The sequence below is a fragment of the Lissotriton vulgaris genome, chromosome 1_1 (assembly GCF_964263255.1).
Source record: "Lissotriton vulgaris chromosome 1_1, aLisVul1.2, whole genome shotgun sequence".
NCBI classification, from domain to species: Eukaryota; Metazoa; Chordata; class Amphibia; order Caudata; family Salamandridae; genus Lissotriton; species Lissotriton vulgaris.
In genome coordinates, this window is record NC_141685.1 from 210153327 (window position 1) to 210169929 (window position 16603).

General features: G+C 53.4%; 1 protein-coding gene across 2 annotated transcripts in view; it reads right to left on the bottom strand.

The window, feature by feature from the left end:
- Window positions 1–5605, bottom strand: part of ELOVL1 (ELOVL fatty acid elongase 1) — a 136261-nt gene extending 130656 nt beyond the window's left edge. Inside the window, exon 1 of one of the 2 annotated variants that reach the window (XM_086952190.1) lies at window positions 5322–5605. Coding sequence is in view for 1 of the 2 variants with exons in the window: in XM_086952189.1 (XP_086808315.1) it covers window positions 4889–4900 (12 nt within the window). In the remaining variant the exon portion in view is untranslated. Of the gene's footprint in view, window positions 1–4888; window positions 5072–5321 lie in introns of those variants that run through there. The other variant, XM_086952189.1, reaches the window with a different exon arrangement.
- Window positions 5606–16603: the final 10998 nt, after the last annotated feature.

Sequence of the window (16603 nt, forward strand, 5' to 3'; positions counted from 1 at the left end):
AGTCACTGCTGAGGTAAATTAACCAAAAACTGACCTGTAAACACAAATGCTCCCTCAAACCTGCTGCTCCCCCTCCCCCAACTAAGGTCAGTAGCCGCCTAGGCAGCAAGAGTGCCCTGTCCTCCCCAGACGCCCTCCACGACAACCTTGGCTTCTGCCCCAACTAGAGCGGTACAAAAGGGGGTGGTGATGGATGGAGCATCTGAATCAAACACTCATACATACTGGGTTTAATCCATCACTTCTTTAGCCCACTCTGCCACCCCAGTTCAGACATGGCTATATGCAAATCAGTCTGACCCTGTGCCTCATGGGAACAGTCCAGCCCGAACTGCCAAGCCATGTCTTCCCTGGACCGGAAACTTCCGAGGACCGGTTTCTGGCATTCCAGCTGTCTTCAGCCTGGCTTGCTTGAATCCAGTAAACACAACAGGTGATGGACCGAATGTGGATCAATGTCACACACTCACCCCAGTGGCAAAGTGAGCAAGGGACTCACGTCTGGGCATACCCTGCCACACTTATGGCGGCCAAAAGCGGTACAAAAGGGGGTGGTAATGGACGGAGCATCTGAACCAATCAAACACTCACACCCAGTAAAAAGATCAGGGTTTAATCCATCACTGTTCTTTAGCCCACCCTGCCATCCCAGTTCAGACATGCCACGCCATGCCTTCCCTGGACCGGAAACAAGCTTCCTTGCCACACTTATGGCGGCCAAAAGCGGGTGGTGATGGACGGAGCAGCATCTGAATCAAACACTCACACACCCAGTATGCTCAGACGTGAGTCCCTTGCTCACTTGGCCACTGGATTCAAGATAGCCTGGCTGATGAGGATTATGAATCCAAAACCGGTCCCAGGATGCTTGTTGCCGGTCCAGGGAAGACATGGCTTGGCAGTTCGGGCTGGACTGTTCCCATGAGGCACAGGGTCAGACTGATTTGCATATGGCCATGTCTGAACTGGGCTGGCGAAGTGAGCTAAAGAATTGTGATGGATTAAACCCAGATCAGTTGGCTGGGGGCGAGTGCTTGATTTGCTCAAACGCTCCGTCCATCATCCCCTTTTGTATTGCTTTGTTCGCCAACTAGAACAGCAGCTTTGAGTATTCTACTCCAGAATAAATAATATTCATAAAGCACACAGTTACCTCCAGGAGGGTGTCCTGGCGCTAGGTAAACAATGTATACACACACACAACAGAGCACGCTTATTTCATTCGGACAGACCCCATAGAACAGAATCAGCGCTATGGAGTTGTGTTTTAGTGGTGGCCATAATATACTGTACTTAGAAATACATCACAAAACGCGAAAATACACAACACTCAGAAGGCGATGTCACGCACGAGCACTGTTGTCGGGTGGAGCACGCGTGAAGTAGGCTGCATGTATGCTGCACGCCCCTCACAAGCAGACGGTAACACATCACACGTGTCACAAGACACAGGTCAGGCACGCGTCAGAAACACGTGGGAAGGCGCGCATGCATAGTCGGACTAGACAGAAGTCACAATGCGTGCACAAACAAGGACACATCAAAAAATGCAGAGATGCCAAACTGCACATCCACTCAGGGTGCGTTGTGAATGCCGCACCTTCCTTTAGCAGGTACAGAGGGTGGTGTTCTTGATGGGCCTTCATAATTAACGTGGGAGGGTGAGGGAGTGAAAGGGTGGATGGATAGATGCATTGATGGAGGAGTGAAAGGAAGGCAGGACGGATGAGTGAAAGAATGGAAAGATGAGTAAAAAGGTGAGCGAAAGGATGGGCAAAAGCGAAAGGATGGGCGAAAGCGATAAAGTGAAAGGATGGGTGTAAGGATGAATGAGTCAAGGAAAGAATGCATGAGTGAAAGGGAGGGTGGATAGAAAGGTGAATGAAAAGGTGAATGAAGAGTGAAAGGATAACTTGACGATGGCTCAAAGGTTGGGTGGATGAGTGAAAGGAAGAATGGCTGAGTAAAAGGGTGGATGAGAGAAAGATTGAGAATGGATGTGTGAAACAGCGAATGGATGGAGAAGTGAAAGAATGGTTGATGGATTTATGTATGGGCAGTCGACTGAATGGTGACAATGATGGATGAAAGATTGAATGGTAAGAGCATGTAATGGTGGATATCAATAGTTGGGTAGAACAATGAAAGTATGAATGGACAGATGCTTGGATGGAAGAGGAAGGCAGGCTTTTCTGGGGAGGGTCGCGTTGACTTGGTGCCACAATAGCTCTGTTTCAAAGAAAGAGGCATTTTACATTTCTAGCTAACCCTTTGCACAGATGTCCCAGCGGCACACACACAACAAGCAGCACACATTAAAAGACACAACAGATGGCTGGCACACACACCGACAATAAAAGACGCGGGCATGTACACAAATTTCCCAAGCGGCACACATACCACAAGACACGCCCACAACACAGATGTCACAACCAGACGGCAGGGTGCCCGGCCTGTGACGTCAGCCGGCCTGCCTTGGCCTTGAGTGACATTGCTCAGACCAACACAGAATCCCAGCCTAGAGGTCATGGGCGGGTCAGAGCCGGGTCACGCAAGGAATCCGACACTGCAACAAGTGCAGCGCAGGAGGGACCGCAGCACTTCATGCATTGACACGTCACGCACATCCATGCCAATGACGCACACTGCATTGTGTGGGGGGAGAGGGTAGGGGGGGGGGGCTGGGGCGCGGGTGCCAGCCGCTCGGAGGCCTTGGGTAAAGGGGCGCCGCGCAAACGTCGCCCATTGGTGGCGTCACCCGCAGGGATGTCTGTGGGTGAGGTCGCTGATTGCTGCTGACGTCACAATGCCAGGGACGCCGTGCAAAATACGTCAGTCATGCCAGCCTACCAGCTAACGTCACTATCCTGGCGACCACTTGTGACGTCACTATCATGGATGTCACTGGTGAGGTCAACAGGCAGAGGACGCCTGCCGCTCACGTCACTGTCACGCACTACGGGGGTCAGAATGATCCTCCGTGCACTCCTTGCGGAAGCGGCGCATGTACTCCCAGAATCGCCGGGCACACCGGCGCCACCAGGACAAGGGCCCCGAGGGAGGGCCGAGGCCCCTCCGCCGGGCCTCACCAGCTCTCTGGACCCCCGCCTGCCTCTGATGAGGTCTCGGGTGCCTCCGGGAGGCACGTGGGGGGCAGCCGCCTCCTTTCCAGGAGGGCTGCCCGTACTCACTCCTCCCTCCCTCAATCCACCCCTCCGAGGGGGCGGGCCTCTCTGCCCCGGTCTGACACTAGCTCTCCCCCGCCCGGGCTCTGCTGCCTCTCCGGGCCCAGCCCCCCCCTCCCCCCCACCTCGCCTCGCCTCGGCACTCTCGGTGCAAGGCTCGGCTCCCTCCCCGTGGCCGGCCGGGAGGCCAGAGGCCCCTCCAGACTGGACACCCCCACCCTACCACCATCGAGGCCGAGCTGCCACAGCCCACTCCCTCCTAGACTGGCACCAACCCCCACCCTCGGGAGGCCGGGTGGCACATGATCCTACCCGCTCCTGGAGTGGCAGTGATTCCACCCTCGGAGGGCAGGCCGAGCTGCCCTCGTAGGCTGGCACTACCTTCCACCCTCGGAAGCAGGGTGCCACAGCCCACTCCCTCCTAGGATGGCAACACATTCACCCTCGGCGGCCGGGTGGCACAAACTCCGCTCCCTCCTAGACTGGCACCAACTCCCACCCTCGGGACTGGAGGCCGGGTGGCACAGCCCACTCCCTCCCTGGCCCCGCTGTCAGCGCCCTCACCCCTTTGAATGTCAAATTAGTTTCAGTTTCATATTGCTTTATTCGGTTACCACTTGCTTGCAACCATAAAAAGTACACAGTTTAAAACAATAGGTTAAAAAGAGCAAAACTGTCTTAAAACTTAATAAAATCTTACTGAACTAAAAAGAGCAAAACAATATTCGCTCAAATTAACATTATTGGCAAAAGCTCTTCAAATGTTACGAAAGCTTCAGCACAACCGCTAAACAACCGAACGGGACGCGGTACAAGGTGCCGGGACACACAGAGCACAAACACACACACCCTAGTGGCCTGAGCCACCCTCACAAGTGCTGCTGAGTGCAAGTGTGAAATAGGAAGTGGCGGCAGGGCCCTGCGGCAGCAGGTAGGCGTGGAGAGTGCAATCCATGGCGCGCAACACACTAAGTGAGTGCACACAGGCCCCTCACATGGTACACCTCAATAGATTGCACCAAAGGTTGTGCAACGATTTCCAAATATGACACTGAACATAGATATTGGAATGCCTTATAGTGCCCTGCCCCCCACAAGATGCAGAACCAGGCCTGGTGTGCAAACCACAAACAACCACCATACGTTGTGCACGAGAGACACAAGCACACTGCATACACGCAGGTCTCCCCCGAACAGAGAACACCAGAGGTCTTTACACGCAGAAATGGTGTGATACGCAACGCCCCGTGACTCGCATACTAGGCTAGGGAAACAACGTCCTGCTCTCATGCAAACAGCTTCCAAGCACACGACTCGGGGGCAAACGAGGACAGCCGAGGCCCACGCACACGTCTCAACCCCTGTCCGGGCAGGTTCCCTCCCCTTCTGCCGGCACCAGGGGCTGCTTCCTCGCACAGGGGCAGGTTCTCTCCCCGTCTGCCGGCACCAGGGGCTGCTCCTCACCCGAACATCCACTTTAACAATCACACCCAACACATAAGTCAGAGGCGGGTTTCACGTGGAGCCGATGGAGGAGCACGAGCAATTGTGCCACCACCATTACTTTGTGCAACCATTACAGCCACACGCACACACCACAGCCTCCAAACATTGCAGACAAACACAATCCGGCCACACACTCGGCAAACACTCCCCACTGCCGAAGAGCAACAAGTCCTAGATACTGTACACAACTCGCTTACCTCGTGAAACATCCCTGGCTTGTGTGCACAAGTAATCACACGCTGGGTAAGGACACCCTGCCAACGCTCGCCGCACAAACACGCCCAGAAGACACATGTGCAACTGCACAGCCCCGCCAGAGTTTCCACCCGGGCCTGTAGAAGTAACACACACACACACGTCGGGGAACGTCAAACAAAAATGGCAACGTCACACACTCCAATGTGAAAAGAACAGACACTACAACACAAGACCCCTCCTCCCCCACCCATCACTACCACCACCACCTAAAAATCACCAGACACGGAAGAGCACAGTGACGGAGGCCGGCAGGCCCCCACGACACACCCACCCCGAGTTCCAATCCCTAGCCCACCCAGGCACCCTCCCACGGCGGCCGAAAGTGAAGCCCCCCACAGGGAGGCGCCGGCAGGGGGTCGAGGCCAGGCTCACCTGAGGGTCCCGGGAGCAGCGTCAGGAGGCACCGGCCGGAGGAGAGCCCGAGAGATGCAGGGAGGGAGGGAGGGCCGAGAGCAGGGGGAGGAGAGAGGGAAGTGAGGTCCGCGAGGGAAGTGAGCCCAGCCCCACCCGCCTGACTCACAGCCAGCACCGAGCTGACCCCACCCTGAAAAGTACAGCACCACACCCAGGAGGGGGAGGGCAGAGAGGGGGCGGAGGGAGGGGGCACCGACAGCGCAGAGAGGAAGAGGAGGGGTAGGAGGGAGGGAAAGAAGTGAAGAGAAGGGAGATGCAAGTAAGGAAAAGTAGAGCAAGAAAACAGGAACAGGGCGGCGGAAGGGGGCAGTAAAGGCGGGCAGAAGGAGGGGAAGAGTAAGGGAAAGGGAGCGGTCAGGAAAGGAGGGGGCGAAGGAGCGGCACAGGAAAGGAGGTTCAAGAGAGCTGGAGAGGAGAGGGAGGGGAGAAAAGAGAAGAGGGGAAGAAGGGGGAAAGGGGATGGTAAAGAGGGAGAAGGGGACAGGAGGGGGAGAAGGGGAAAGGAGGGGGAGAAAGGAAAAGGAGGGGGATGCGGAGTGGATGGTGAACGGGGAGGGGATGTTAAAGGGGAGAGGCGAGAAGGGATGTAAAGGGGGAGAAGGGGAGGGGGAAAGGAAATAAGGGGGAAGGGATAGCACAGGGGAAGGAAAAGGAGGGGAGAAAGAAAAGGAAGGGGAAAGAGGGGAGGTAGGAAGGTGGATGGAGGGGGAGGGGCAAAGGGAATGTGGAAGGGAGAAAGAGGGGTAGAGAAAGTGCTAGGGGGAAGGGAAGGAGGGAGATAGAGTTGATGGTAAAAGGAAGGGGGAAAGGGAAAGAAGGGGGAGGAAAAGGAAGGGGAAAGGAGGCGGAGGGGATGGTAAATGGGAGAGGGGAAGGGGTAAGGGAAGGAAGGGGAAGAGAAAGCAGAGGGGGAAGGAAAGGGGGAGGGAAGAATAGGAAGGGCAGGGGGGAAGAAAAATAAGGGGAGAGGGGGAAAGGAAGAGGGTAGATAGAGGAGGAAAGGGGAAGGGAGGGGGAGGGAAGTAGGAGAGGGAGGGGGAAAGGAGGCAAAGGGGATGGTAAAGGGAGAGGAGAGGGGAAGGGGTAAGGGAAAGAGAAAGCAGAGGGCGGAAGCAAAAGGGGGAGGGAAGAAAAGGAAGGGGAAGGGGAGGGAGGAAGGGAAAGGAGGGGAGAGCGGGGAAGGAAGAGGGTAGAGGAGGAAAGGGGAAAGGACAGGGAGGGGGAGGGAAGTAGGAGAGGGAGGGGTAAAGGAAAACGGGGGGAAAGGGAAAGAAGGAGGGGAATAGAGAAGGAGCAAAGGGGAAGAGGCCAGAGGAGGGAAATAGAGAAGGAGAAAAGGGGAGGGGATAGGGAAGAAGGAAAGGGGAGGGGGCAGGGCGGAAGGAAGCGAAAGGATGGGGGGAAGGAAAGTGGTGGGTAAAATAGGGAAGGGGAGGGTAGAGGAGTGAACGGAAAAGGAGGGGAAAGGAGCGAAGGGAGGGTGGGAAGGGTGAAAGGGAAAGAGAGGAGAGGGAACAAGGGAAAGGAGGGGGAGGAGGGAAGGGAAGATGAGAGGATGAAAGGGAAAGAAGGGGGAAGGGAGGGGGTAAAGGAAAGGAGGAGGATAGTTGGGGAAGGGTAGGGTAGATAGGGGAAGGGGCGGGTAAAAGAAGGGAGGGGGAAGGAGAGGGATTAAGGGGGAAGGGCGGGGGAGGGTAGAGAGGAAAGGGAAAAGAGGGGAGAGGGAAGGGAAGGAAGGGGAGAGGGAGAAGGGAAAGAAGTAGAAAAGGAGGGGGAAGGTGAGGTTAGAGGGGAGGGGCGGAAGGAGAAGGAATGGGGAAAGGAGAGGGTGAAGGGGGAGGAGGGACAGGAGGGAGAAGGGGGAAAGGGGAGCGAGGGGAAGGAAAGGAGAGGGTAAGGTGGAAGGGAAAGGAAGGGGGATGGAGAAGGAGTGGGGGAAGGGAGACTAGAGGAGGAGGGAAGAGGGAAAAGGGTTAAGAAGGGGGAGAAGCGGAGAGAACATCGATGCCTGTCAAAGCACAGCGTGTGCGCCAGCTAATTCCAATATGGCAGTGGATGCCTTCCAAAGCGCGGCGAGTGCGCACGCTGCTGTCCCTGCCTCAGCTCGAGCCAGTACAGCCGCGCACGAGGAAACTAGCGTGCCGAAGAAACACAGCCCGTCACAGCACCAACAGGCCTCCAAAACTCCTCCATACTCATCACTCCAAAACACCTCAATGTATAGGCTGCCTAAGGAGCAAGCAACTTCCGATATCCCCGTGCCACCGTTTCCGGAGGAGGGGGAGCACGCAGAATGAGCGTCCACAGTGAGGCACTAGCCTCGAAGGCCCCCTGCCAATCACGGGGAGAAGGCACCGCTGCAAAGAGCATTCCCAACGGGACACCAGCCTTCAGGGCCGCTTCAGCCACACATTAGAAAGACGCTCCTTCGAATCCAAGAGGTTCGCGGGAATGCTGGCTGGGCACGCGGTGGTTCGTGAATAAGGCTTGATCTTATCCTTGTCACCAATTTTGTGTAGTAACATGATACGCACATAGAGGTTAAATAAGGTCCTTTATTATACCAACAAGTGCTCACCGTCTTGCAAGCCACTCATTTCTCCAGCTGCAATTTCTCACATTCTAGCTTCAACATTCCACGTCCTTCTGAGGTCGGTACTTCCATTACATCACCTCTACACACACAGTACGGACAGATCCTCCAGGACGTAGGAGTAACGAGTACAATATAAGGACAGGTTGTCCATGTACCTTCAGAGGTGTTGCCTCTGAAAGGCTCTCACATGGCTCTAGGTAGCCTTCTCTCTGCACCTGCCCTCCCCTCCACCGACTACATCCTCCTAGGGGACCTCAACTTCCACCTGGAGAACAACAAGGACCACAACACCACCGCCCTGCTAGAAAACCTCGCCAACCTCGGACTCAAGCAACTAATCAACGCCCCCACCCACTACGCCGGCCACACGCTCGACCCAGTCTTCTCTGCCAGCAAGCACATCACCTTCAGCCACGCCACCGGACTCTACTGGACCGACCACAGCTGCGTCCACTTCAGCTTCAGAAGAACCACGACCCACCACCACCCGCAACAGGTTCCTCACAGGAGCTGGAGCAAGATCACCGCCGACCAGCTCACCACCTCCCTCAGCCAGAACACACCTGCCAGCACAACGGACCCCAACGAAGCAGCCAGCAACCTCACACAGTGGCTGACCGCCTGCACCGACGACCTTGCACCACTGAAGATCCCTCCCAGCAGACCCAGAAGCAAGAAGGCCTCCTGGTTCACCAGCGAACTCAAGGACTCCAAGAAGAACTGCTGCACCCTCGAGAAAGCCTGGCTCCTCGACCAGACCACAGACAACAGGACCGCCCTCAAACAAGCCACCCGCAAGCACCACCTGCTCATCCGCACCACCAAGAAGAAATCACTGAAGGAACAACTGGACAACAACGCTCACGACTGCAAGGAACTCTTCAGCATCGTCAAGGAGTTTTCCAACCCCTGCACCGGCAACGACATCACTCCTTCACAAGATCTCTGCGACTCTCTCGCCTCGTTCTTCCACCGCAAGATCGCCGACATCCACAACAGCTTTGGCGCACCATCCACTCACCCAACCGTCGAACCAACGCCCCCCACCGCCACCCTCCGCACCTGGACCACGGTGACCACCGAAGACACAGCCCGCACGATGAACACCATCCACTCCGGATCTCCGACCGACCCCTGCCCCCACCACGTCTTCAACAAGGCCGACTCCACCATCGCACCCCAACTCCGGAACATCATCAACACCTCCTTCAACACCGCCACCTTCCCAGAGAGCTGGAAGCATGCCGAGCTCAGCGCCCTACTGAAGAAACCAACAGCGGACCCCACCGACCTCAAGAACTTCCGCCCCATCTCGCTCCTCCCTTTCCCTACGAAAGTCATCAAGAAGATCGTCAACAGACAGCTGACCGCCTTCCTCGAGACAAACGGATCCCTCGACCCCTCGCAATCCGGTTTCAGAACCAACCACAGCACCGAGACCGCACTGATCGCAGCCACCGACGACATCTAAGCCCTGCTCGACAATGGGGAAACAGCAGCACTCATCCTCCTGGACCTCTCCGCAGCGTTTGATACGGTCTGCCACCGCACCCTAGTTCAACGCCTCAGCAACACCGGCATCCAAGAGAAGGCACTGGAGTGGATCATCTCGTTCCTCGACGGGAGAACACAGAGAGTTCGCCTCCCCCCGATTCGCTCCGAGGCCACCGAAGTCATCTGTGGTGTACCACAAGATCATCACTCAACCCCACCCTCTTCAACGTCTACATGAAACCGCACGCAGCCATCGCACGCCAACACAACCTCAACATCATCTCCTACGCCGACGACACCCAGCTGATACTCTCTCTCACCAGGGACCCCGACACCGCCAGAACCAGCCTACACGAAGGAATGAAAGACGTCGCCAAGTGGATGAAGAACAGCCGCCTGAAACTGAACTCGGACAAGATGGAAGTTCTCATCCTGGGACCATCGCCCTCCGCCTGGGACGACTCCTGGTGGCCTCCCGCCCTGGGCACCGCTCCCAAACCAACAGACCACGCACGCAACCTGGGCTTCATCCTGGACTCTTCCCTCTCGATGACCAGACAAGTCAACGCCGTCTCCTCATCGTGCTTCAACACCCTACGCATGCTCTACAAGATCTTCCGCTGGATCCCGACCGAAACCAGGAAGACGGTCACCCAGGCACTCATCACCAACCGACTGGACTACGGAAACTCCCTCTACGCCGGAACCACAGCCAAGCTACAGAGGAGACTCCAACGCATCCAGAATGCCTCCGCCCGACTCATCCTGAACATCCCCCGTCGTAGCCACATCTCCGGCCACCTGAGGGACCTGCACTGGCTCCCCATCAACAAGAGGATCACGTTCAGGCTCCTCACCCACGCACACAAGTCTCTCCACGACCTGGGCCCCAAGTACCTCAACGACTGACTGACCTTCTACACGCCCACCCACCAGCTACGCCCTCGCCGCCGTACCACGCATCCGAAGAGCCACCGCCAGAGGCAGATCCTTCTCCTACCTGGCGGCCAAGACATGGAACTCCCTCCCCATCCACCTCCGACTGACACAGGACCATCTCGCCTTCAGGAAACAACTCAAGACCTGGCTGTTCGAGCAGTAGCGGACCCCCTCCCCCAAGCGCCTTGAGACCCTCCCGGGTGAGTAGCGCGCTATACAAGTGTCTTGATTGATTGATTGATTGATTGACTATGTAACTTTCTCTTTGTTCCGTCACAATTTTTTGTTTCCCTACAACAACCATGACAGTCTTGCATGCTCACTGTGTGTCCTCCCTAAAAGGAGGACTGAGACCCTCAGCGTGGCGCTCTGAGGTGAAGGTTGGTTTCCATAGTGCTGCATCTTTGAGGTCGTGATGCCTATCGCCCCCCCCCCCCACACACACACCCTTCTTCAGATCCACTCATGTGGCCCACAAGTTAAAGATATGTGTACACTGAGTGAGTGGCAGGGTGAGAGTTTTACTTGTGGACATGTTTGCAGAGGAATCTATGTGGCTTTCCCGTGGGTGTATGATAAAAAGTGATGGAGGGTCTGCGGAAAGCTGCCCAGGTCTTTGCTGCCCTGTGAGCCTGCATCTCTGTATTCATTTGATCTGATTTCCTGCTATAGAAGGCTGCAGTGTCCTGCTAAATGTTCTTTTCATCTGTTGTCCTTGCCTGAAGTTGCCTTGCCAAAGCACTTCGCTCCGCCCCCTTCTCCTGATTGGTCTGCTTTCCTAAGGAGGACCTCTCCATAATACGCATCTTTATACAGAACTACCACAGTCACAACACAATGGTTCAGCACTCTCAACAAAAATAATGATAAACAAATGAAAATTTTCAGAATCCGTTCAGTATGGCTTAAATTGCTTTATTCTTTTTCTTCATGCAAAGCGTAGCCGACGCGTTTCGTCCAAATGGACTTCTTCAGGGCATAAAGTAATAAGACTATGTCGATGGTTAGTTTTTGCAAGATGAAAATTTTATTCATAGGATGTATTATCCATTGATCCAGTGGATACCCGGGGATGGCCACCTTACTATTATTTATTTAGTATCCTCCATATATTCACTTCTGTAGTTAACCAGGAAAAGAGTTTTTCAAAAAAGTTCTGTATTTCACGTCCATTCTCTGTGGTCCCCTAGGGTATGGAGCCGTCACCTCGCACCGTGTCGCCGTGTTACGAAAGAAGTGGACTCCTGATGTCCGTGGCACTTGCACGTTCAGATGATGCCTTACTTGATTGGAGGAGCCCTTAATCATTTGACCTATGCAGAAGAGCAGCTTGGTCAGCTCTATAGATCCGATTGGCCAGCTTCATCGGCAGGAATGCGCCAGTAATGATGCGACATGCAGGAATACCCTTGCGCCACTACGGATGCATCTCATTTACAATGCGACAAACCGCGGCGCAAGGATAGCCAGATGCGTGTCGCATCTTCTGGCGCAAAGGCAGTGCATTGCTGGAGTCGTGCTGCAAGCGTGACTCCAGCAATGCTCCAGCAATGCTCAGGGGCGCCCTATGCCTAACATACTGCTTCAAGCAGGCACAGGAGTGTGACGCAGCATGGTCATAAAAGTGAATCCGTGAAATCTTGTAGATTTCACTGCGTCATTTTTACGGGGCTTCCTTGCAATGAAACACCCACCCTGCATACATTACACCTGACGCAGCTATAATGTAGCGCAGGGCTTTACAACGTGACACATCTCACTGGATGTGTCATGTTGTAAATATGTTGCATGGAGGCGCATTGTTTACGATGCCGATGCATCACAGAAGTGGCGTAACGATGTCGTAAACATGTCGCAAGTGGCTTGTAAATTTGCCCCTAGGTTTGGACATAGGAAGAAGACCAAGACATTATATGTCTGAATCAAAGATTGTCTTCTGCTCCTCCAAGGCTCAAAATCAGGAAAATGAAAAGAAACCAATTGCCTGGTTTTCCTTTGCTCTTGGTGACATCACAGCTGGGTGCCTCCGTGTCTGCATGCAACGCGTGAGCTGCCAATCTAATTTAATTTTCAGAAAACATTGCGTTTTAAGTTTACAGCTCAGCATTGCTTTAATTCTTGCTTGAGTGTTACCCACTAAAATCTCATCAGCTATCCATGGATTTTACATTATTTTCATTGTTTGTGCCTCTGACGTGATTAAACGTTGCCAGCTATGCTATCAGTACTATAAATCGCTTTATTGAAAGATTTTTTTTTTAACAGAATATTTGCTCTGCCCAAGTGGCCAAATTGATTGCTCTTACACATGCTTGTATATTAGCAGCTTGAAACATTGTAACGCTTTACACTGGTTCAAAGTTTGCTTTTGGGGTTGTTCGTGAATTTGGGCTCCACTAGATGCAACGGCGACTCCTCACCTCTAGGGAGTTCCAACTAAAAATGGGGCCTATGTACAAGGTTTACATGAGGTCCTAAAACTGCTGTTGTTAAAAGTGGTGCCAGTCAGTCTGGCCAAGATGAAGCCTCTAGAGGAAACATCCCAGCTGACCAAGCTGCAAAAAAACCTACCTTCCAATTCTGAAGTTACTTTGCATGTATGGCATGTTGCTAAGCCCAAATGCCATCTTCGGAAGATCCTGTTGAACTAAAAGGGAGTGCCTCTGATGTAGAAAAGATAGTTTGGTTGAATATTTTCCCAATATATATATATATAACAGAGACAAAGGAAAAAAGATTGTAATTCCAATGCTATTTCTACAAATATTTACTATACATTAGGGTTACAATGCAATGTAACCCTAGGGAGTTCCAACTAAAAATGGGGCCTATGTACAAGGTTTACATGAGGTTCTAAAACTGCTGTTGTTAAAAGTGGTGCCAGTCAGTCTGGCCAAGATGAAGCGTCTAGAGGAAACTAACCAGCTGACCAAGCTGCAAAAAAACCTACCTCCCAATTCTGAAGTTACTTTGCAGGTATGGCATGTTGCTAAGCCCAAATGCCATCTTCTGAAGATCCTGTTGATCTAAAAGGGAGTGCCTCTGATGTAGAAAAGATAGTTTGGTTGAATATTTTCCCAATATATATATATATATATATATATATATATATATATAACAGAGCCAAAGGAAAAAAGATTGTAATTCCAATGCTATTTCTACAAATATTTACTATACATTAGGGTTACAATGCAATGTTCAGAGGTATGTACTCTGTGCTTTAACAGCAAGACTTGGGCATGATTTAGGCAAAATACATTAACCACAAAAAACAAAAGCTGCTTGCCTTTTACATACGATATAGCTATGATAGAATCCTATTGTGAGAAGTTGGCCCGATATGCAGCGTTCGCTATTCTAGCGACCGCTATGTATCGTTCCAAACGACCCTTATGGTGATTGGTTGTAAGTCAACCTATAGACCAGCTATCCTAGTAGCGTGGATACGAGCAGTCTAAGGCTAAAGACTCGAGAGGGCGTGTTAAGCCAGCTGTTTACCACACATGTACCCCTTGAACACCAAGTGAAAGGACACCACACAAGTGTTATGAAAATAAACAGGATATTTATTAAGATTCACAACAGCCCCGTACTCTTTATGAGGACAGGGTACTAAGCACAAACCAAATCTCTTAGGAAAATACTTCAAGTGCACAATTAAACAAGTGTCCGAGGACACGGAAAGTTTAGTGGTCTCGGGCGGACCCGATAAGGCAAGTCGGAAGCGAAGGGCTCGGGACCCTAGAGTAAAGAGGCTATGCAGGCACCGAAATGCCGAGTTACCTAGCCACGAGGGCTGCGGCTGCACAAGTCCTACAGGTGTCGGGGTCTTCGCTGACGAGCCAGGAGCCGGAAGAAAAGGAGTTGCTGGCCGGCGACCAGTGATGATTAGTTCGTAGAGATCCAAGCCTGGATCAGAGATCGATGATACCTGAAAGCAGAGGGGACCAAGTTCGTACTACTAGCCAGTAGTCAGAGGGTACCAGGAAGGCACCGGTTGGCCGTCACCTCGACCAGGTGAGTGGGCGACGCTAGGCTCTGCAGTCTCACGGACCAGGAGGCGTTGTCGGCGACCAGGATGGAGGTGCGAGCTGTCCCACGAAGGATGATGCTATCGGCGTCGCTGGACCCAGGATTGGGGCAACAAGCCTTGGCAGATCTCAGGGCCACGTGGTAGGCCTAAGATGGCGTCTTGAATGGACCAGGAGGGTCCGGGCTGCTCCTTTCCTCAAAGGGGAGCAAGGGCCGGTCTGGAGCAACCAGACCAGCGGCGTTGATTGTCGGATGTCGTCACAGGAGGGCACAAGCCAGCGGCTAGTGACCAGACAACGTGCTGAGCAGCGAGCAGAAGGGCCCCACGCAGATCGTGGAGATGCTGGGAGACTGCACTTCGGTGCTGGAGCGGCTCAGGGTCGGGGCTTCTCGGACCCCAGAGCACTCACCAGAGAATTATTTCGATGGTCGTGCTGGTTTAAGAAAGCGTGCAGGTTTTGATGATGGCCGGTCCCTCGAGGTCTCGTCGCACCCACAGATCACAGCTGAGCTGATGACGTGGGTAGAGGTCAGAGGTGCCAGGGAAGCCGGTTCTCGTCGAGCTGGGCCGTCGGATCCTTGAGGAAGGACTTGCAGCAAACCGCAGAGTTCTTAGATGGTGCCCGCCGATGCAGGGTGACTACTCCTTAGTCACAAGGGAGAAATCTTGAGAAGAGTCTTGAATGTCCTTTCGTAGAAAGTAGTTCTTGATTCAAAGATGATCTGATTTGGAAGGGTCCCGCTCCGGCCTTTATCCTAAAGAAAGGGGTGGGTACATGACTAGGTCCTGCCCTAAGGGTGGGACCAGGAAGGGGGGTAGTTACACCCCTCTCCCCTGCCGGACTTTCCCCAGGCCAGGGCTGGCGCCCCTGGAACTGGTTCTGACCGGCGGATGCGTAGTGAGCACCGGGGTGCCACTCCGCAGTCACCTTCTCGCAAAAGCCCTACCTACCCAGAATACACAAACCCTGTCTGGGACGGTGCGAACACCGCCCTCGACAGGAAACCCTTTGTCCAAGCGCTCCTCGCTGGAAGGACTCCCAGCAGCAGGAGGTCAGACTCGTGTCTGTGGTGGCAGCATCCATTTTGTGGAGCTGAGGCTTCAGTTAACTTTAACCGGGGTTCACAGTTACGTACATGTCGTGTCCCTCTAGAAGGGCGGGATGCTAACCTCGTCGCCAGAATTGGTGAGAGGGCCGCATCCCGATTCGTATGACACCTTACTCGACATGTCTTGATAACGCGATACCGAAGTTACCGATATGGTACGCGTTATCATGGAACAGCCATTGGGTCTTGATTCCGCAAGCTGCAACCGGGCTCGGCTCGGGCCAGAACACAGTTCACACGAGCCCACGCACTCTGCCTTCAGGATTGTCAAGGCCTGTCATAGGAGTGACTGATAGGAGCTCGGGTGCCCATTGTATGGTTAGATATAGAGCTACTATACCTAAAGCAAAGGGTGAGTACACGACTTTGCCCCAGCTGTCATGCAGCCAGTTGTGTCAAATTTAGGAGGCCAGCCAGGGGTGGCATAGTACATGCTGCAGCCCCTGGCGGCCCTGGGTACACCTATGCCCTGAGTTACAGGGTCTGATAAGGTGGCCCAGCACCAATTGGTAAATGTACCTAGGGTACATATCGTAATTTAGACAGAGAACAGCCAGGCTGTGGGTCTGATTGGCAGGCCCACAGCCAGAGAAAGTCGTAAACCAGTGAAACAAAAGCAAAAAATCTGGGTGATCATAGGATTGCAGACCCTACTCTCCTACATGACCCCCCCTCCAAACGTCGGAACAATAAGCTAACCTTGACCAGGTGAGTCTTCTTGTTCTAAGTGGAAATATCTGGAGAGCCCATCGGCATTGCCATGATCAGTACCAGGTCTATGTTCCACTGTAAAGTCCATCCCCTGTAGGGAAATGGACCACCTAAGCAGTTTGGGGTTTTCACCCTTCATCTGATTTAGCCACAAGAGGGGCTTATGGTCGGTCTGAATCTTGAAGTGAGTGCCAAACAAGTATGGCCTCAGCTTCTTCAGGGCCCAAACCACAGCAAAGGCCTCCCTCTCAATATCTGACCAATTCTTCTCTCTAGGGGTCAGCCTTCTGCTTATAAAAGCAATGGGCTGGTCTTGACCATCAAAATTCAGTTGAGAAAGAACAGCTCCCACACCCAA